The sequence below is a fragment of the Heptranchias perlo genome, chromosome 11, assembly GCF_035084215.1.
Source record: "Heptranchias perlo isolate sHepPer1 chromosome 11, sHepPer1.hap1, whole genome shotgun sequence".
NCBI lineage: Eukaryota > Metazoa > Chordata > Chondrichthyes > Hexanchiformes > Hexanchidae > Heptranchias > Heptranchias perlo.
The window spans coordinates 65,546,260-65,568,729 of NC_090335.1; the positions used below are offsets into that span (position 1 = coordinate 65,546,260).

Sequence of the window (22,470 nt, forward strand, 5' to 3'; positions counted from 1 at the left end):
TTGGATTTATTAGCAATTATTTTATATTTATGACCTCTAGTTGTGGACTCCTCCACAAGTGGAAACATTTTCAAACCCTTTCACTATCTCAAAGGCCTCTATCAGGTCATCCCTCAGTCTTCTCTTTCTAGAAAAAAAAGAGCTCCAGCCTGTTCAGCCTTTCCTAATATATCTAGCCTCTCAGTTCTGGTATCAAAGTGCTCCATGACAATGAATTACTCTGAAGTGCAGTGACCATTATGTAGGCAAAAGTGGCAAAAATTTTGTTCAATGAAATAAATTACGAGGTTTTTTTTGGTGGTATTAGCTAGAACATCCTGATCATCTTCACAGTACCATAGAATCTAACTAAATCACCAGAACAAGCAAATCTGACCATAATTAACACCTCGCCCAAAAGGATGCCACCTCCAATAGTGTAACATTTCCTCAATATTCCACTGGTGCGTTAGCCTAGATTATGTGTTCAAGTCCTAGGGCTTGACCCCACAACCTTTCAACTCAAAAGCAAGAGTGCTACCAATAAGGCAAGTTGATACAATTGAGATCTGAGAAATGGCCATTCAGTCCATCTAGTTCACACCATTATTCAACGTATACAGGTTTTTAAAAAAAAAAATCTCCCCCTGCTTCATCTCATTTAAAACAGAAGTGCCAATTTTCTAAGATAAAATGCGCATGGGGCACAGAAGTTACAGTAGTAGTACTTCAGCTGTGTAATGGTAAAAATAATCAAAGAACTTTGCTGCACAGCCAATCACAGGTTCACCTTCATTGGTGACATTTGTTTTTAAGGCTGTAAATTTAATTCTCCACGGTCAGCAATGAAAATGCAGACAGGACTATTTCAGCAGGATCCCATTTAAAACTCTGCACCTCTAACAGAAAAGGGTTAACATTAAACAGAAAAACACTTTTTTGGGTTAAAATAGAGAGCTCCCTTCTATTTTAGCCAAATTGTTAACTCAATAAACATAGGGAAAATGTTAGTGTGGATGGCAGTTTACCCAGGTAGTTAACTAGGCCAAACTACTGATTCTTTAGGCATGTCTTAAGCAGCTCTGGGAATTACATCGAGTTGCATCGAAACTACAACACAGAAACAGGCCATTCAGCCCAACTGTTCAAAGTCGGTGTTTATGCTCCACACAAGCCTCCTCCCTTCCTACTTCATCTAACCCTAATCAGGATACCCTTCTATTCCTTTCTCCCTCATGCTTATCTAGCTTCCCCTTAAATGCATCTATGCTATTTGTCTCAACTACTTCTTATGGTAGCGCATTCCACATTCTTGCCACTCTTTGGGTGAAGAAACTTCTCCTGAATTCCCTATTGGATTAATTAGCATCTATTTTACATAGTTTAGTTTTGGACATACCCCACAAGTCGAAACATTTTCTCTATGTCTACCCTATCAAAGCCTATTATCTTAAAGACCTTGATCAAGTTGCCCCTCAGCAGTCTCTTTTCTAGAGAAAAGATCCAAGCCTTTCCTGATATCTTCTCAGTTTTAATAAACGCAGTGTTGTGAACAGCATTGAGTTCTCTTTATTTGGAAGCTAATAACCTTCCAATATTATACAACAATGACAATTTGCACTTATATAGCACCTTTAACAAGGCACTTCACAGGAACGAATATCAAACAAAATTTGACACCAAGCCATAGAGATATTAGGACAGGTGGCCAAAAGCTTGGTCAAAGAGCTAGGTTTTAAGGAGCATCTTAAAGAGGGGTAGACGTCTAGGGAGGGAATTCCAGAGCTTAGGGTCCAGGCAGCCGAAGGCACAGTCCCCAGTGGTGAAGCGATTAAAATCAGGGATGCGCGAGAGACAAGAATTGGAAGAGCACAAAAGATCTCAGAGGGTTGTAGGGCTGGAGGAGGTTACAGAGATAGGGAGGGGTGAGGGCATGGAGGGATTTGAAAACAAGGATGAGAATTTTAAAATTGAGTTGTTCCTGGACCAGGAGCCAATGTGGGTCAACGAGCACAGATGTGATTGGTGAACGGGACTTGACGCAAGTTAGGTTATGGGCAGCAGAGTTTTGGATGAGCTCAAGTTTATGGAAGGTGGAAGATGGGAGGCTGGCCAGGAAACCATTAGAACAGCCAAGCCTAGACGTAACAAATGCATGGATGAGGGTTTCAGCAGATTAGCTGAGGCAGGGGCAGAGATAGGCGATATTAGGGAGGTGGAAGTAGGCAGTCTTGGTGATGGAGTGGGTATGTGGTTAGAAGCCCATCTCAAGGTCAAATAGGACGTCAAGATTGGGAACAGTCTGGTTCAGCCTCAGATAGTGGCCAGGGAGAGGGATGGAGTCAGTGGCTAGGGAACAGAGTTTGTGGCAGGGACCGAAGACAATGGCTTCAGTCTTCCCAATATTTAGTTGGAGGAAATTTTTGCTCATCCAGTACTGGATGTCGGACAAGTAGTGAGACAAATGAGACACAATGGAGGGGTCGAGGGAGGTCGTGGTGAGGTAGAGCTGGATGTTGTCAGTGTACATGTGGAACCTTACATCGTGTTTTCAGATAATGTCGCCAAGGGGCAGCATTTAGATGAGAAATAGGAAAGGGCCAAGGATAGATCCTTGGGGGACTCCAGAGGTAACGGTGCAGGAGCGGGAAGAGAAGCCTTTGCAGGGGATTCTCTGGCTACGACTGGATAGATGAGACTGGAACCAGGCAAACACAGTCCCACCCAGCTGGACGACGGAGAGGCGTTGGAGGAGGATGGTGTTGTCAACCATGTCAAAGGCTGCAGACAGATCGAGAAGGATGAGGAGGGATAGTCTGCCATGGTCACAGTCACATAGGATGTAATTTGTGCCTTTGATAAGGACTGTTTCAGTACTGTGGCAGGAGCAGATTGGAGGGATTCAAACATGGAGTTGCAGGAAAGATCGGCACGGATTTGGGAGGTGACAACACGTTCAAGGTCTTTGGAGAGGAAAGGGTGGCTGGAAAGGGGCAGTAGTTTACAAGGGCAGAGGGATCAAAGGTGTTTTTTTTTGAGGGGGGTGATGAAGGCAGATTTAAAGGAGAGCGGGACAGTACCCGAGAGGGAACCGTTCACAATATCAGCTAACATGGGGGCCAAGAAGGGAAGTTGGGTGGTCAGCAGTTTAATGGGAATAGGGTCAAGGGAGCAGGGGGTGGGTCTCATGGTCAAGATGAGTTCGGAGAGGGCATGAGGGGAGATAGGAGAGAAATATGCAAGATACAACTGAATCAGGATCATGTAAATTAAACTATGCTGAGACATTAATCACTTGAAGGGGGCAAGACTGTGGCGGGATTTGTAAACCAGGACAAGCAACTTGAAATCAATATGTTAGGAAACAGGGAATTAGTGAGGCTTAGCATGGATAGCGATAACGAGAGTGCACGATCTGAACTCGGGTTGCAGAGATTGGGATTAACTGAAGTTTGCAAAGAATGGAAGGAGGGAGGCTGGTTAGAAGGACATTCAAGAAGTCAATCTTTAATCAATGAAGGCACAGATTGGGGATTCTAGAGCAGAGGAAGAGAGGTAGGAAAGTAAATGAGAACTGTTGCTTTAGAAACTAATAGATATGGGGTGTAAAGGTCAGCTCAGAATTGAACTGGATCTCTGTTACACTATTCCCACACTGCGCTAGCACCAAGATTTCCATTGTTAACCTCTTTCTTTCCTCTTGCACGGTCCCTCCTCTTTCATAACCATCACTACCACTAAGCTTTCGCAATATAGGTTAGAATGAAGGTGGCCCATTTGATCTTATCACTCCAAAATACCATTTTCTTATTACTGCTTTTTAACATCTACATCTAGTTCATCCAAAAGACAATGGGCCAGAATCTGCTGCTGTAACAGCAAGTTTAATGCGGACACCGTCATTAATGTGTAAATCGTACAGGAACTTGTGGCAAGGAAGAGATGCCCCCTGAATTGCGAATCACCACAAGTTGTTGGACGATTTGCTCCGCTCTCCGTTAGCCTTGTGAAAATGGCAGCTCACCCTCAACTTCCCCTTGAGTTTCAAGAAATTGTTGCATTTGCACATTAATTGCCAATTAAACTCACCGCAGAAAGTTAGGGCTGGTACTTAACACTAAGTACCTTTTTAATGACGAGATTAATGTTTCTACAATGCCACTCTACCTCTCCAGCCCAGAAAGGGAACAATTGAAACTCTGGTGTCTCATTCCTGCAGGTAGTAAATTGTTGTTAGAGATTTATTTAATTTTAATTTTTTTTTTCTTTCTGTTTCTTTTCACTCTCCCTTAATCTAGTCTTTCTTTCCCTCTCTACTTATCTCATTTGACTCTAATTCACCCTATTTCCTTCTCCGTCATGTCTCAGCCCTTAAATCACAATGGTCCAGTCATTCACCAAGGTCCCACGTGTCCTGTTATCAGCTCGCACTTTCAGCAATTAGCTGCGCAAAACTTTTTCGTGAAGGGTGAGGGGAAAAAGTCTACACAGGGCACACCACGTGATGCCCCGCTCCAGCAAATTCTGGGCCAATAGCTCCAACAATGCAGCACTGGAACACTTAGATTTATGGGTTCCAGCACTGGACAGACTCTGGACAAATATGAACGCTTCCAACAAGCGACAGATATATCAACCACTCATTTTTTCTCCAGTGCTCCTCTATGGTTCACCTCCATGATACTGCACTACGCTTTGATTCCTTTGTTTCATAGTGAAGTCCGTTCATCCCAAATGGTTTTGTCTCCCATGCATGAACAACCACCCGTGCGTCCCCTCCTATTTATTGTCTATATATAACCACTTGGTAACATTATCTGAAAACACAGGGTCAGCTTTCACATGTTCGCTAACGGCACTCAACTAGCTTCCTTGCCTTTATCATTGACTCCAAGGCTGTCTTGTTTTATCTGACTTGTGAGTCACAATTTCTTGCAGCTCAGTGTTGGCAAAAATGAAGCCACCCTTTTTGGTTTCTGCCAGCACCTGGGATCCTCTGGCACCTCTATCAACTTTTTCAGCTGCTTACTCAGGCTGGATCAGATGGTCCACAATGTCATCATCCAGTTTAATCTCCTGAGCTAACTTTTATACCCTATATCTTTTAGTTTCTAAGACAGCACTTTTTTACTTCAGCAACAATGCCTATTTACATTCCTTCCTCTGCCATTGAAACCTCAATCTGTGCCTTCATCACTTAAAGATTGACTTCTTGAATGTGGCCTCTCTTTCTCTATTCTTTAAAGTTCAATTGATCCAAAACTCTGCAACCCAAATTCAGATCACGCACTAATTCCCCGTTCCCTAACATATGGATTTCAAGTTTCTTGTGTCCTTGTTTACAAATCCCGCAACAGCCCTGACCCTTTTACTCAAGTGATCTATTTCAAACGTGCATCCTCTGACTCTGGCTCACTGCTTGAGATTCTTATTCAATAAACCCTCAAGTCCCATTTCAATTACACCACTCGTTAACCAATACTACAGCAACATTGACAACAGCTAAGATATCCATATGCCAGACTTGCACAGCTAAATCCGATCCCGCTTTCACTCTCCATACACGTGAGCACTTTCCAGCACAGGCTACTGAACAGGAATCAGGTGAACTCTTGGCTGATTATTTTTCCACTCTGGCCCATGGTGCTGAGATCAATTTTAGCACAACAAACTCCTGCCCCTGCAGTCAGCTAATTTAGCACTGAATCAAGTCTGGGACATTCTGGTCTGTATGACATAGTGCTAGGACATGAGCTACTTTTAACCACTAACCCATTGGGGGAAATATGAGAGAAACATTTTTATAGCCTCATCATAACTGAATTTTGAAACAACTTGACTTTTGTCTGGTGTCTCTGGATACCAAATCATAAGTTTACAATCTACCAAATTGACTACAGTCGGAACCGAAAAGCTACTGAAAAACAACCAAGAAAAATTAACAGACTTTATAGTTTGGTTATTGTCTTTCTCTTCCCCTCCAAAACAGTTTTTTTTTTAATTCATTTTTTTGAATATGGGCATCACTAGCAAGGCCAGCATTTATTGCCATCGCTAATTGCCCTTGAGAAGATGGTGGTGAGCCGCCTTCTTGAACCGCAGCAATCAGTGGATATATTTATCCAAGAGAAAATATGTATCAAGAGTGAAAAATAACACATATTAGAAAGCCAGAGGACGTACTTTTAAATATGCAAGCAGACCCCATCACTCTGTAGTAGTCAAGCCTTAGCAACAATAGTTCACAAAATAGATACAGAGGTAGGCTATTTAGTCCATTTTAGATCATCCATCCAGAAAGACCTGGCATTTATACAGGATTGAAGCTCCTCAAAAAGTCATAGAATTACAGCAGGCTTTGTATTTTTTTTTTGGGGGGGGGGGGGGGGGGGGGGGGAGGGGAGGGGAGTGGGGACAGGGAGGAGGGGCAGAGAATGGTACTGTGCTTATTGGTAGCAATGGTGTTGCAATTAGCAAAACATCACAATATTAACAAATATACCACATCAATTGGTAAAAAACATGAAAAGGATATATAAGTCAGTAAGCAGCAACTGGGTCTTCTAATTTTCATGCGAGCATCACCTAGATTTTAAGTGTGCTTGGCAGCTGGGGCGCAAAATATAAGAGCACTTTACCCTTCCTGCTCCCTCCCCAAGATTCATGTGAAAACTAAATTTGAAATTGTAAAATCACAATTATAAAATCAATTTCCTAGTATACAGGCAGGAAGCAATGCATCTTTTAAGTTAATAATTTCTTAGTGCTCAAATTGTAGCAACAGAGAATGTGAAGATTGCAGATTGGATTCCCTACTCTGTTCTAGTACTATACTGGTTGGTAAGCCACAATTCCTTGTAGATGGCCAAAGGGGTCATTGGAGGAGTTGTGCAGGCAGAGACATTATTCTCAGATTTCTAAAAAGGACATCAGGATAAATTTCATTAAAAAAAATCTGCCTAGTATGATCTGTTGTGAAGGTATTGTGATTTTTTTTTTCTTAGTTTTGATCAGTATCAGGATTGCAGTTAGTTTAATTATCCTGCTGACCTCTTGTCCTTTAAGTTCTGGCTTTCATCATTCAGAGACCATGGTGAACGGAGGTGGGGTGCGAGTGCACAAATGACATAAATGCAACATCTACCTATGCACACTTTTCAGCAGGGGTCACTGGAAACCAGTCAGTAGTGCAAACCCTGACTGATATTTCTCCTCCACAGCTCAGGTGCACGATGGTTATTGTAGTGCCTGCTGAGATCACCTAACTAACCTTTCGGTCTATGTGACTTAGTACTGCACCATTAGTACTTTCAAGAAATAGATTAGAATTTTGTACAAAATCAAACAGGGTGGGCAGCAGAAAACAAAACTTTTGCTGAATATGAAAACTGGATGACATCAACAGCACTAGAAAACAAAAGAAATCATCCCTCCCTCCCTCCCTCCCTCTCTCTCTCTCTCCCTCCCTTTACACCCCATACCCCCCAAAAGACCTGGAATACCCAGATGAGGTTGTGTGTTCTTAGATGGGTGGAGTCAGGGAGAGGAACACCTTCTGTTCAATTTTATAGTTAAAACTTTTCGAAAGTACAAATCCCATTTGCCAATTTAGCAGCACTTTACAAGGTTTCTGGAACTGAACCCAAGAAGCAACATCAATTTTTTTTTTAAGTGTTTGATCCCATGCCCTTTACTTACAGGCTTTGCTCTTTATTCTGCTAACTGACAAAGCTTAATAAAAATATATTTTAAAGATGAAACAGAATTTTAACCTGAAAAATTCATAACTGTTTTGCCTTCTCTATCAACCAAATTTCTCCCCTCTGCTTCTGAAACCATTAACTCCTTGCTGGGATACAGCTCTATTGGTGTTGGTCCCTATCTGGGACCTTGCTATTTATTATGTATGCAGTTAGGTAAATTGGCCTGGCAATTTTCACTGAGGTGGCATCACTGCCAAGCCTCATTCTGTCCTCGTCGATTTTTTAGACACATACTTATTTTCAGCGAGAGTTATCAGATACAGGAACCCTGGCTGTTTTCCCCTGCCTAAGCCAGGGCAGGCCACCCACCATCAACTAATCCTAATCGTCCTCCATGTCTGTACAGATACACTACCAACAAGGATCATTGGATAGCAATCAAGACCAGGAACCCTTGAAGTTTTTCCCTTCCCTAACCCTGGAATGCTGAAGGCCATTGTAGCACCCGCACAGGCAACCTTGCTGTACTCAACTGACTCAGCATAGATCGGGGATTGAACTCGATACCTTCCAGTTCTGTACAGCACAGCTACTTATTGTCTTAACTAGCAGAACCATTGTGGGAGCGCAAAACTTGTATTCGACTGTATTTTAAATACAGATCTCATACAGAGAAGGGCTCGCATTGCTATAGAGTATGTTAAACTGAAATACATTCTAAAAAGTAGAATGTAAACATATAATGATATTATAATTTAATGCAGAATCGTTCTAACTTTGTAAAAAATATTAAAAAGTAAAAATGTAAGCTATAATTCTGGAAGATTCTGTGGCCACTGTGTGCACTATGTATATGTGTGTGTGTTTGACTGATTGCTGCTGCAGATCTGGTATGTGTTATCAGCTGTGCTGGATAAAAAAAGAAACGCTGCTCCACAGTAAATGAAGAAGGAAAGAGAAAAAAATAAATACCCTCACTTACCGCAGTGGAACCAGACTGGGTTGCAATAAAGACCTTGATAACCATGGCTTCTCTCAATGATAATTGCAAAAGAAATAAAAACAGAAAGAGAAGAAACAAAAATAGCTGCAAAGAAGCCAACCTTGTAACCTCCCACCCATGCACGGGAACACAGCGCACGAGAAGGCAGTACAGCTGCGCAAAACCACCGAGTCCAACTCGGAGACCCAAGACCCGCCCCCTCGGAGCGCGTTGATTCGTTGAGAGGGATTTCCGTGGGGACGCCCCAGAGGAGAACAGGCGAATGTGTGGCCACTCGAACCGTCAATCATTTACCCACCAGCGTTTGTGCAGCGCGGCTCACGTATCCTCCCTATATGGCAAGTGAACGGGACCAACCAATGAGATTGTAGGACAGCAGCTGCTGCGGCGTAGTTACTACAAGTTTAGAGAAGTTAAACATTAATTTTAATAATCTTAAATGCCCGCATTTTTGTCTCTGAATGGTAAACATTAAAATACAGGTTTTTTTTTCAAACTTAAAGATGCATCTACTCTACTCAATAAAAAAAATAGCAATAGTCATTTCCTTTTCACTTTGTAAATGTGCTTTATGTGGAAACGATCAGAGAGACATGTCAAGATAAAAATTAAAATCGTCAGTGCTGGATATCTAAACTATGAACAAAAAGTACTGGGCATTTACAGCAGGTGAGTTGGTTAGCCAGTTATCTAGCTAAGCTGTGAGCTAGCTGAGGTCAAGTGAGGTGAAAAGAGTAAATGCCACACAGGACTAGAGATCAACAATATTTTTAAAATGGAGATTGCAAAGGTGCAGAATATATATATATACAATTAAAAATATGGAGACTACTTCAAAATGTAGGATGCTGTGGATAAATAAAGAAGTTAGAAACAAACTAAAATTGAAGAGGGCATATGTGCCTATGCAACAACTACAATTTGCATTTATATAGCACCTATAATGTAGTAAAAACACCCCAAGGCGCTTCACAGGAGTGTTATCAGACATATAAGGAGCCGAGCCACATAAAGAGTTATTAGGACAGGTGACCAAAAGCTTGGTCAAAGAGGTAGGTTTTAAGGAGCGACTTACAAGAGGAGAGAGAGATAGAGGTGCAGAAAGGTTTAGCGAGGGAATTGCAGAGCTTAGGGCCCAGGCAGCTGAAGGCACGTTCACCAATGGTGGAGCATTTAAAATCAGGGATGTGCAAGAGGCCAGAATTGGAGGAGCGCAGAGATTTCGGAGGGTTATAGGGCTGGAGGAAGTTACAGAGATAGGGAGCGATGAACTTTAAAATTAATACCTTGAGAATGAGAATTTTAAAATTAATACCTTGCCAGACTGGGAGCTAATGTTGATCAGCGTGAGGTGATGGGTGCAAGTTAGGATACAGGCAGCAGAGTTTTGGATGAGATGAAGTTTAAGAAGGGTGGAAGGTGGGATGCCGGCCAGGAGAGCATTGGATTATTGAGGCTGGAGGTAACAAAGGCATGGAAGAGGTTTTCAGCAGCAGATGAGCTGAGGCAAGGGAGGAGATGGGCGATATTATGTAGGTGGAAGTAGACGATCTTAGTGATGGAGAGGATATGGGGTGGAAGTTCAGCTCAGGGTCAAATAGGATGCTGAGGTTGTGAACACTCAGACATTGGCCAGGGAAGGGGGTGGAATTGGTGGCTAGGGAACGGAGTTTGTGGCGGGGACCAAACACAATAGCTTCGGTTTTCCCAACATATAACTGGAAGAAATTTCTGCCCATCCAATACTGGATGTCAGACAAGCAGAGTGACAAATCAGAGACAGTGGAGGGGTCGAGAGAGGTGGTGGTGAGGAAGAGCTGGGTGTCGTCAGCGTACATGTCGAATCTGACATTGTTTTTTTGGATGATTTCACCAAGAGGCTGCATGTAGATGAGAAATAGGAGGGGGCCATGGATAGATCCTTGGGGGACTTAAGAGGTAACGGTGCTGGAGCGGGAAGAGAAGCCATTGCTGGAGAACCTCTGGCTATGATTGGATAGATAGGAATGGAACCAGGTGAGGGCAGACCCAGCTGGACAATGGAGGAGAGGCATTGGAGGAGGATGGTGTGGTCAGCTGTGTGGTCAAAAGTTGCAGATAGATTGAGAAGGATGAGGAGGGATTGTCCAGCATCGTCACAGTCACATAGGATGTCATTTGTGACTTTGATAAGGGCCCTTGTGCTCACGTGCTGAAATTTCATGCTTGTGCAGAAGAGCTGAGGTGTGATACATTGTAACACAAGTTCAAGCAGCTTCAGATCAATGGGTTTTGGAGCAAGCAACACCAACAGCAGTTTGAAAAGCGTATTTCTGTTCTAAAAGCAAACAGTTGCCAACAGAATGCTCAAGTGCAGGGCCATAAAGTCTGAAAGTTTTGCTCACTTAACCCAGGATAAAATGTGTGCAGTGGAGTTCTGCATGAGTTGGAATTTATGCAGAGGAGGCTGTCAAGGACATTGTTGGAGAAATTGAGCCTGCAGCTGACTTTTTTTCTGTTTTCTGGAGATGTGGGCGATGCTGGCAAGGCTGTCTTTATTGTCAATCCCTAGTTTCCCTGAGAAGGTGAAGGTGGACCTTCTCCTTGAACCACTGCATTTCTTGTAGTAAAAGTATTTCCATGATGGTGTTATGCAAGGAATTCTAGGATAGTGACCCAGTGACAATGAAGGAATGTTGGTATATGTCCAAGTCAGGATGGTATGTGATTTGGAGGGGAAGTTGTTCCCATGACATTGCTGCTTGCGTCCTTCTTGGTCGTAGAGGTTGTGGACCTGAGAAGTGCTGTTGAAGTAAATTTGGTGAGTTGCAGCAGTGCATCCTGTTGATATCAGATACAGCAGACACAGTGCATCAGTGGTAGTGGGGTTGCATATTGATGTCAATAGCAGGGGCGTCAATCAAGCAGACTGCTTTGTCTTGAGTGGTGACAAAATTATTGCATGTTGTGGCTCCAACACATCAGGTGAGTGGTGAGTATTCAATCACAGAATTGACTTGAGCATTATATATGGTGGAGAGACACTTCGGAAGTGAGGAGATAAGCCACCCATCACAGAGTACCCAGCCTCTGCTCTCCTCTTGTAACCCCATTGTTCATATGGTTAGTTCAGTGAAGCTGATGGTCAATGTTGACCTCCCCCTCCCCCCTCAGATGTTGATTGTGGAGAACTCAGAGATTTTGTACTGTTGAAAATCAGAGGAATGTTGTTAAGCCTTGTCTTGTTGGATGGTCATTGCCTGGCACTTATGCGATGCCATTGTTATTTGCCACTTGTCAGCCTAAATTTGGATGTTGCCCAGGTCCTGCTGTAGGCTGGCATAGGCTGCTTCATCATCAGAGGAGCTGCAGATGGAGCTAAGCACTGTAGAATCGTCAGCGAGCAGCCCCATTCCAAGGTTGATTTGGGCCTAAGCAGCAGCTAGGAATGGCTGAAAGCATGGACAGACTTAAGTTTTGAGGAGCCTTCTGAAACTGGGGAGACAAGTAGCAAGGCAGAGGGGTTTTGGACGTGCTTTCCAGAGCATAGGGGAATGGTTGTTGATTGGTCTACCACCGACAGTAGAACGGAAGGAAGGAGAGTCATATTACTAGACCAGAATCTGAAGAGCATCAGGTGTAAGCGCTGGGACACAGGAGTAGAAAAGACTGCAGAGCTAGGGAAGTGTGAGGCTTTGTTTACCTCCAGAGACTGGACTATTCCAATGGTCTCCTGGCTGGCATCCCATCTTCTACCCTCCATAAACTTGAGCTCATCCAAAATTCTGCTGCCCGTATCCTAACTCGTACCAAGTCCCGTTCTCCCATCACCCATGTGCTCGCTGACCTACATTGGCTCCCGGTCCAGGAATGCCTCAATTTTAAAATTCTCATCCTTGTTTTCAAATCTCTCCATCTTGCCCCTCCTTATTTCTGTAACCTCCTCCAGTCCTACAACCCTCCAAGATCTCTGCGCTCCTCCAATTCTGGCCTCTTGCGCATCCCCAATTTTAATCACTCCACCATTGGCGGTGGTGCCTTCAGCTGCCTATGACCTAAGCTTTGGTATTCCCTCCCTAAACCTCTCTACCTCTCTATCCTCCTTTAAGACGCTCTTTTAAACCTACCTCTTTGACCAAGCTTTTGGTCATCCGTCCTAATACCTCTTTATGTAGCTCCGTGTGAAATTTTGCTTGATAATCGCTCCTGTGAAGCGCCTTGGGACGTTTTACTACGTTAAAGGCTTTATATAAATGCAAGTTGTTGAGATTGGAAAGTGAAGATGCGCTGGAGAACAGGTTGTTTTGGACCCAGACTTATTCATTTTGGGTTTAACAGTAGAAACGACGTTTACGCCATCTCGATTTGAACAGTAAAGGCCAATCCCCATGTTTTATATAGGATTGCGCTAACTCTCTTTTTGGCCCTTCTGTATGCAAAGAAAAACTGAAGAGGAAAGTAACTACAATTCCCAGGTGGCCACGCAGGGCGCGTGTGCATTGAGCGCCGCTTCGTCCGTTTCCAGGGTGATGGACCCAAATATTTGATACTGCACCCATTCGATTCACGCGAACGATTGTTACGCGGGGGTTTGACATGTGAATGGAACCCGTCCATCGATCCCGGCTCACAGGGAAATGCTGCGTATCGTTCGTGTTTCTTTCAGCAGCGTCCTTCTTACAGTAAATCGGTAAGTCATGTTTATGAAAGATTCCTATGAATAGATCCTATCGACTTAAAGCAACGAGATGGATTCTATCAGTTTTCCTCAGAGGACCATCCCCACCTAAAGTACATCCTGCGAGATTGTCCTGAGGTTTTTGTGTGTATTGCTTTGTAAACGGGTTACTGGAAGGGACATTTTCTGAAAGTTGTTTGTTGTAAATCTTATCCTGACACACTGTCATCCTTTAAAGAGGGAATCTTATCTTCAAAAAAACCTTTATTTTAAAAATAAGAAACATCAAACGTCAAAAAGAATCATCATGAATGTTACTTCTGTAGATTATTATTTCCAGTGTTTTTGTTTGAATGGTGAGTGCTGATGGTATAATTGAGAAATTGATAGGGAGGAATTTTACTGTCTAGCAATGTAAGGGAGTGAAATAAATGTTGAAAATGATGGGTTATAGTGGTCGGATGGTGGGTTATACATCTACCGATGTCCATTCCACTATCTGGCATTTTTCTGATGACATCAGTATTCAAACAAAAACAATCAACAGAAAGTTGCACAACCCCCTCCCCCCCCCCAAAAAAAAAGAGACTGGCAGCATATTTAATACTAGTAATGATTCATCTTAGCGGTTTAATTTTTAAAAAGGATATCTATCAAATGTGGCACTTAACCTTTAATATATGAATTTACCAGTTAATTATGAGTCCAGAACATTTCTCTCGATGTCATACTGTTGCATATGTGAAAATTTATACTGGTAGGAGTGTTGGTAACCAGAGGACACGATTTAAGATAATTGGCAAAAGAACCAGAGGGCAGCTGAGGAGAATTTTTTTAAAGAAGCAAATTGTTATGATCTGGAATGCACTGCCCAAAAGGGTGGTGGAAGTAGATTCAATAGTAACTTTTGAAAGGGAAACATTTGCAGGGCTATGGGGAAAGAGCAGGGGTGTGGGACTAATCGGATTGCTCTTTTAAAGAGCCAGCACAAGCATGATGGGCCAAATGGCCTCCTTCTGTGCTGAATGATACTATGATTCTTATGCAGGGTGGTCATGTATTTCAATATATTCACCATTAATAGTCATTATTTTTCCTCTGGTTTTTGCTCATCATCTCCTGAAGGTAGGCACGTGCAAGGATATATTTCCACAATGCCTGTACTTTACCTACGTAACATTTCTTTATGAATGAGCTGAGACAGTGAACATCGGGTGGAATATTTGGCTATCAGGGACAGGCAATTGTGTCAGATCTAATTCCACAAATGTTCTGTTTACACTAGGGGTCACTTGATAATGATGAGGAGTGGGAGCCCTGCCTAATACTTCCCCTCTCTAGCCTAGGGACATTCAGGCCAATTGCAGCAACCCAACTGCTACCTGGCCTGAGATCAACTAACTCAGCACAGAAGACGCATCGAATCTGGGACATTCTGGCTAAGTATAATACCATTTATGCACTGAGCCATGGGAAGGGCCTCACATTCATTGTAAATAGTGAGACCCAGGGAATAGATTCTGCCAGATTTGATCAGGAAACTAGTTTTTATTGGTCCCTGAGTTGAACCTAAGAACTTAAAAAAAGACAAGGGCATTGCTGTAAATAAGGTACATTCTATCGCTTTAATTTAAAAGTATATTTCAAATAAACTGCAAGCTAATACTCGTCGCTGGGTCAAAATCCTGGAACTCCCCACCTAACAGCACTGTGGGAGAACCTTCACCACACGGACTCCAGTGGTTCAAGAAGGCGGCTCACCACCACCTTCTCAAGGGCAATTAGGGATGGGCAATAAATGCAGGCCTTGCCAGCGATGCCCACATCCCATGAACGAATAAAAAAAATTAAATATCTGAAACTTGGCAGCTCACCCAAATTATTGAAATGAGGCCCAAGGCCCAATTTTGGGTGAGCTTCGGGGCCTCCCAGTTGGGGTGCGCACTGTCTGCATGCCATTGGTTATGCACCCAAAAACATGACATAACCAATTTCTACCCCTTTGTGTTTTCTCCTTTTTATTTATAATTTGTTATTTTCCAGTTTTGCTATTTATCAGTCACATTTTGCACAACCTTTCTCCCATTTCTCCGTCACATTCAACCAAAAATATTCTGCCCAATCACATAGCAGCAAAAGAAATGATAGTCACTATAATAGTTTCTAACCTACCCCACTATATAGGCTAAAAATTAATAATTCAGTCCTCTTAAGAGTATAAACAAGATAAAAGTGCCTCTCCTCCAGGTTCACTTCATTTCGTACAGTGGAAATAGTCAAGCAGGCCTCATTCCAAGCGTCCCTGCTGTCAGGCTCCCGGCCTCCCCAACGCCTGCTGACCTCCAACTTGAATGCTAGCAGTTAGCTTTACTATCACCTATTATATGGCTGCATAATCTGTATCACGCATGCCACTACTATAGTTATTGAGTGTCTGGGGCTACAATCTCCAGTAGGCATATAATCCTTTGAAGCAGCACAGGCTCTGCAGTTTAGTGAATGACAATAGCAGGGGGTAGATGAACATCTCGATCTTAAAGCCAAACCACAGTATACATCAGAAAAGACTACAAATATGAAGAAAAACATGAAAATTTGGGTCTTTATTTCATTAGAACAATGCAGATTATGCGGCCATATAACAGAAGTGTTTAAAATTATGAAAGGAGGGGACACGGTAGATGAGAGTGGGCTGTTGACTGTAGTTGAGGGGGTCAAGAACGTGGGGCAAAACATACAATTTAAATGTAAAAGATTTAAAACAGATGGCAGGAGAAACTTCTTCACAGGGAGTTGTGAGGCTGTGGATTTCGCTTCCAGGGTTAGTGGTTCAGGCAGAAACTATGTCAAGATTTAAGATTAGAATGGATAGGTGGATGAAGGGAAAGGCGTTGAAGTGATATTGGAACAGGGTGGGTAAATGTGATTAGAACTATTTGCTCGTGTGGAGGGCAAATGCTGACATGGACAGGTTGTGCCGAATGGCTTGTTTACGTGTTGTAACTTCAATATATGTATTCTATAACTATCCATGAGCAATGAGAGGTTTATTAGTGTTAACAAAGACTTTTTTTTACAAATTAATAAAACAATAGAAGTTGATTGGTGCAGTATGTTTGAACACCAATACTCTTTGCTAACAGAGAGACAGTACATGCATTTACACTAATGATTCCTTACGCACTGAATTCCTATTTCACTACTACACCACCTGAGAAAAATACATCATTAGCACTAGAGAAAACAAGAATCAGTGGGAAAGTCCCTTCTTTACTCCTACTAATCAAATTGGCAGAGGTCTGTGAGAAAGATTGTTGAATTTGGCAAGAAATAGATAAAATAATTAGGATTAAAAGTAAATAATTTTTAAAAAACAGAAAATGTCAGGGTGGTACAGTGGCTCAATGCCTTGGAGCAACAATATGCTGCAGTACAGAATGGTAGGATGGGGCTCGCACCTGGGACTCCCCAAAGGCTTGGTCATCAATCTCAGCTGTGTTATTGTGGGAAGGTGTTGAATTAAGGACAAGCATTTCCCCACAAGTAAGGTGAGTCAGAGAATCACCCCAGGTCATTCTCACACAGCTTTTAGTAGCCGATCACATAACAGCAATATTAGAGGCCTGGGATCAGGCTGCCTGTCTATCTGTGCTTTTGGCTAGGTCCCGTGTGTGGCTCAGAAAGGAGAAAGGGAGAAAACAAATAAGTAACTTAAAAATATGAATGAATAAATACAATGAGTGAGTCATACAAATAAAGAAAAGAAACCAAATAAAAACACAAAATGCTGAACCATGCAGCAGAGAATGGCAAGTCAACATTTTGAGAAAGATAGTTTAACCTGTTTTTCACTTTCAGATTCTGACTTACCTGCTGCGTTTTTCTAGGATTTTCTACTTTTATTTCAGATTTACAACATTTGCAGTTTATCTTTTTATTTCTACAGAAACTGGTTGTGATACTATACCTTTCAGAACAACACACTGTCGTGGAGGTTTTGCAGTGATTACTTGTCCAGTGTGAACACTTTTGGACTTACAAAGATGCAAAGAAGTTATATTCCTGATCATGGCCAGTGAAAAGAGTTTGCAGGACAGTTGCTCAGAACATTCCCTAAGAAGACGAGAAAGAGACTCGACTTCAAGTAGCAACTTCTCCAGCAACAAGACAAACAACAGCACTAGGAGCAATAAGTGTGACAGAAACAGTGCATGCTCAGACTACTCGGAGGATTTTGAAGATCACAGCAGCATTCCAGAGTCACTCAAAGGAGAGAGTGTCAAAAGCAAACACCAGGCAATAAAGAAAGAAAGTATTAAGAAAAACATCTACCAAGGCAATCAGAAAAGAGGTAAGCTACTTATCCTCAGTCATTATATAACATTAATGCAGTAAGATTACTCGCACTAGATATGACATCCCCAGGAAACAAGGGATTTTTAAAAGTTATTTTAAAAAGTATGCCGGGGAAGAATGACAGTGAGTTGGCATTTTAACAATTTGGAGTGACAACACCAGAGGTTTCTCAGAATGTGAGTTCCTGATTTTGACTTAAGTCAGCAGAAGGAGGTGCCAAGATAAGCCAAATGCTTTACAACCGAGGGGGGCGGGGAAGTCAACAGGTTTTTGGCTGTTCCAGCACACTTTTAACCCAGCTGGTCCCAACCATATCAGTCACTGTACCACAGGCGGCCTGAGTTTGATCGCCTAAGTCTTTAATTCGCAGGCCACAGGGCCACAAGGACACTAACGATTATAGCTGTTCTGTAACACACCTACTTTTAGTCACAGGATATGATGCAATCATAGCACCAAGTGCTATTCTCTTTGTCTAAAAATTGGTAGAAACCAGTTTTGACTAATTCTGCAGTACAAACACTAGGCCTCACCCTTTACCTCTTCAAGATTTCTCTGTTCATTACTTTTCATTAGGCCACAGCAGGAGCGTGTCTGTCCAAGACAGCACTTCAATTGTCTGACTTTAATCCTTTCACTATTAAAGTCTCAGTTAAGCATTCTACTCATCTATAGCTAGCTTTCCTTCTGTTAATCATGTTAGTTCTTATAGTAATATGATCACCCCAGTTGTGGCATTACAATTAATCTCAGTAACCCTAGGCTAGAGATGAATAAAACAGCCAAATTCCTACTCTTGATCATTAGTGACTCCTTCTGGAAAGTGGGCAGGTGTGACCATCATTGGAGAACAGGATCAGCCCTGTCTGTCATTCGTATCATTGTCAAATAGTGTGCCGACACCTATACATGAAGGATAGTGATAGTATCTTGATTGAGGTACCAGATGACTGCTGATGCCCTTGGAACTGTACCCCAGCAGGAGTATGGCCTTCAGGAAAAGAAGTGCGATAAAAAGAGCGGCCCTTTGAGGTACCAGAGAGCTTCCAGTTCCAGTGAAACAGTACCGAATGTGAGTCAGTGCCTTTAGGAAAATGGAAAAATTGGGGAAAAATTGCAAAATTATATATAGAGCAGTAACAGTGGGTTCTGTGGAGTTATTTACATAACTGCAATCTCACGGGGTTGAATAATGAAATGCCATAAACCTTGGAAGCAAAGCTCGAGTAGTTTATAACCTCAAGGAAACATTACTGCCCATTAATTACTTCTATGTGTCTATTATTTATTATAAGATGCACACTGTGCAATAGGTGGGGCGAGTTTTGTTTCCATTTTTTTTTGCAGTGGTGTGTTTCAAATGAGACATTGACCAAGCAGTTTATACTTAATGACATCATCATTGAAAATTGTGATGTAATCACTTAAAATTTACTGGAATTTAATCTGCAGTAGTTTACTCGGAAATAACATGGGTAACAATTATTTTATGCACTGGCGGGTCTCCCGTGGCATTGGTCATGGTAAGTCAGAGGATACACTATTTGTAAACACAACAAAGATTATATCATGTAATGCACAATGTATTACTTTGCTGCTAAGGTGTGTCCCTTTAAGGTTGCAAAGTCAATTTGCTGTGAATAGGCATATCCTGAGGTCAGTCAAAGGCTACTTGCTATTAAATACATCTTGAAGCCCACCAGAGGCTAATTGCTTTCTTTTTAAGATGCTGCTTGTTAATAGGTAGAGTCCTTATTGTTCAATTATGAATTGCTGCTGTTTTATGAATATGATATTTGAGCCAATCAGACACAAGTGTGATCCAAACTGTGTATGTATGACACTTTCACTAGACACAAGGCTTTTACATATGTACATAGATAAATGATTCAATTGACAGATTGTGGTAGTAGAATTGCATTATTAGTGGAATTTCAAAGATTTACTGTTGACTTGCACATTCTATATACTAAGGGCCACACTAAAACTTGGTGCAACTGCCGCAAGAGCAAAATGGGATTGGCTTCCTCTTGATCATTATTTTGGACAAGGCTTAGGTAGCAGAAAACAGCTGGTGGTAGCTTTTTCCGGAGCTTGTATATGTTTGGACTGGCCTCCAGACTCGTCTGGAGCAATGGATTCCATGGCAGCAGGTGTAAACAGAGACAGAAAATATGGGAGTTAAAACAAACAACTAGAACAATTATATCTCCTATCAGATAGCATATACCTAACTCATTCTTTGCTTTTAGATATTACAGCTGGGAGTACTTTGCATCGAAAGTGCTCTCCCTGGGCTATCCTTTTCAATTAACCTCTTTCCTGCTGGAAAAAAATTTGAATAGAAGGTGGGAGTCCATAAGTAGCAGGTGATGGGTTAATGGTTAAACAGTACTGATACTTGCTTGGAGATGAATCCAGTGACTAATATCCCTTCTATGTAAGTGTACCTTTATGTTTTGTATCATTTATTGCAGACAGCCTAATTACAAGGTCTTGTTTCTCCTTTTATTTGCCTGCCTAGCACAAACAAAACCAGCATTTAAAATGCTGCAGCATTGGAACCAGTCAGCATTTAAGAATAAATCACAGAACTTATCTAAAATGAACACTGGTGGGCAAGATTTGGATCCAGTGACTCGCCACATATTGTCAGCCCGACTGCACAAAACTAAAGAATTGAAGAATGAGGTGTGTGACCTTCAGAGGGAGCTGGAAAATGCCAGGCTGGAAAACAGACTGCTCCGGCAGCTTCAGTACCGACACATGAAGGCACTGGTGAAGTTCGAGAACGAGCAGAACAACCTGCCCCAGCTATTAGTCAGGCATGAGGGTGAGGTACGAATGTTGAAAGAAATGTTGCGAAAGTCAAAGCAGCAGGATCGGAACGTGTCAAAGCAGCTGAAAGAGGCAGAGGCAGAGCTGTGGAAAACAAAGAATTCTATGCAGAAGCTAAAGGTGCTTTGTGATAAGAAGAACTTGGCAGAAAGGGACGATCTGACCTGGGAACTAACAAATCTCACAAAAAAACTCGAGGTCGATCAGCAAAAGATACAGGTAAGCTGTTAATAAAAATTGATTGGCAGAAATAAAAAGGGGGACAAAATGTGGATGCTGAAAACCTGAAATTAAAACATCACTGTGATTGGTATCCAATTACACCTTCCACTTCCCTGCGTTGTCAGTACAACAACTACTTGCATTTATATAGCGCCTTTAATGTAGTAAAAAGGCACTTCCAGGAGCGTTATCAACAAAATGTGACATCGGGCCGCATAAGGAGATATTAAGACAGGTGACAAAAACCATGGTCAAAGAGATAGGTTTTAAGGAACTTCTTAAAGGAGGAGAGAGGGGTAGAGAGGCGGAGAGATTTAGGGAGGGAATTCCGAAGTTTAGGGCCTAGGCAACTGAAGTCACGGCTGCCAATGGTGAAGTGATTAAAAATCGGGGATGCGCAAGAGGCCAGAATTGGAGGAGGGCAGAGATCTCGGAGGGTTGTAGGGCTGGAGTAGGTTACAGAGATAGGAAGGGCGAGGCCATGGAGGGATTTGAAAACAAGAATGAGAATTTTAAAATCGAGAACAGTTCTACACTAGGCGAAATGTTGTTGCCAGCAATCGCAGCCTTAAAACATACACCTGGAATTTCCTTAGAGCTTCTCCCGCACCATCGCTATGACTTTGGTGGAAGTTCGGCCAAAGTTGCAGCAGCGGAGCGGGAGGAGTCCCGAGGAAATTTGCCCTAATAATGTGCTGAAAATGTACAGTGGCCAATCAACATCTGAAAGAGAAAGATAGATTAATGTTTTGGGCGCGACCTATCAGCAATCCAGCACCAGTTGTGATGAAGGTTTCCATTCAAAGTGCCAGTGTTTGAACCTCTGGTGTTTCTAATCTACATAAATGCCTGGATACTGAAAGTAACTATAAGCATGTCATATTTGCTGATGGCATTGGGACGACCAAAGTAATCATCTTCGGCCCTCACCATAAACCCCATATCCTCGCCACCGACTCCAGGAAGCAAAGAAACTCCATATTTCTGCCTGCCCAGTTAGCCCCTTTAAGCTGCGGCAAGCATGGAACTCCTGCCGTAGAAGCAAATTTTCACTCTGACCCTCATCCGGGCTTTCTGATGCAGGCAGATACACTGCTGAGAGCTAAGGAAAATAATTTGCATGAGGTCGATTCCCTACAAGACCATACAGCAAACTTCGGCCATTACCCGGGGAATCTGGGTCCTGGCAGAGTTTCAGGCGGTTAAGGCAGACTCCTGCCAAAGTTACGGCGGGAAGTGCTCTGAAACAGTTGTGTATTTTCCGCCCTTCTGTCACTAAGCTACTTTCTTTGAGTGGATTTTATGAACACTTTAATTGTAAAACGTACAAAGCACAGGAGAGATAGGCACATATGTTTTGAGTTCTCCCACCAGTAGCGTGATCTGCGAAAATGGCTGCAGATGGAGCTCTAGTGTGTTGTGTAGAGTGATAGACACTTACACATTGAGTGCCTTTGTATCCCTGCATAATGGTTGGCAATTTTAGTTTTTAAAAATAATTCCCTTTTACACGACTCATCTCTAAAGCCCTGAAAACCTTTAATGGTGCAGTAATGATTTGTTGTGACAATGGTGTGCATCAGTGTGACTTTAATTGCGCAAAATAATCTTACTTTTAGTTATTCATTTTTATGTGTAACTTTTGTTATTAATTTATTTCAGTTCTGTAGTTTTAGTTAACAAAAATTACTAATAAATTTATTGTAGTTAAT

The 22,470-nt window shown here is 42.2% G+C and overlaps 2 protein-coding genes across 10 annotated transcripts in view; one reads left to right on the plus strand and one right to left on the minus strand.

Annotated features, from left to right (window-relative positions):
* Positions 1-8,842, minus strand: part of sh3bgr (SH3 domain binding glutamate-rich protein) — a 59,300-nt gene extending 50,458 nt beyond the window's left edge. For 3 of the 5 annotated variants that reach the window (XM_067993289.1, XM_067993288.1, XM_067993287.1), the window contains exon 1: positions 8,665-8,839. In XM_067993289.1, the coding sequence (XP_067849390.1) occupies positions 8,665-8,709 (45 nt within the window). In that variant the 5' untranslated portion in view covers positions 8,710-8,839. Of the gene's footprint in view, positions 1-8,664 lie in introns of all 5 variants that reach the window. The other 2 variants (XM_067993285.1, XM_067993286.1) reach the window with 2 other exon arrangements.
* A 4,385-nt stretch (positions 8,843-13,227) lies between these two features.
* The window catches only part of LOC137327008 (lebercilin-like protein), a 50,696-nt gene continuing 41,453 nt past the window's right edge, over positions 13,228-22,470 (plus strand). For all 5 annotated transcript variants that reach the window (XM_067992388.1, XM_067992384.1, XM_067992385.1 and 2 more), the window contains exons 1-3: positions 13,228-13,354; positions 17,289-17,693; positions 20,223-20,755. In XM_067992388.1, the coding sequence (XP_067848489.1) occupies positions 17,411-17,693; positions 20,223-20,755 (816 nt within the window). In that variant the 5' untranslated portion in view covers positions 13,228-13,354; positions 17,289-17,410. The remainder of the gene's footprint in view (positions 13,355-17,288; positions 17,694-20,222; positions 20,756-22,470) is intronic.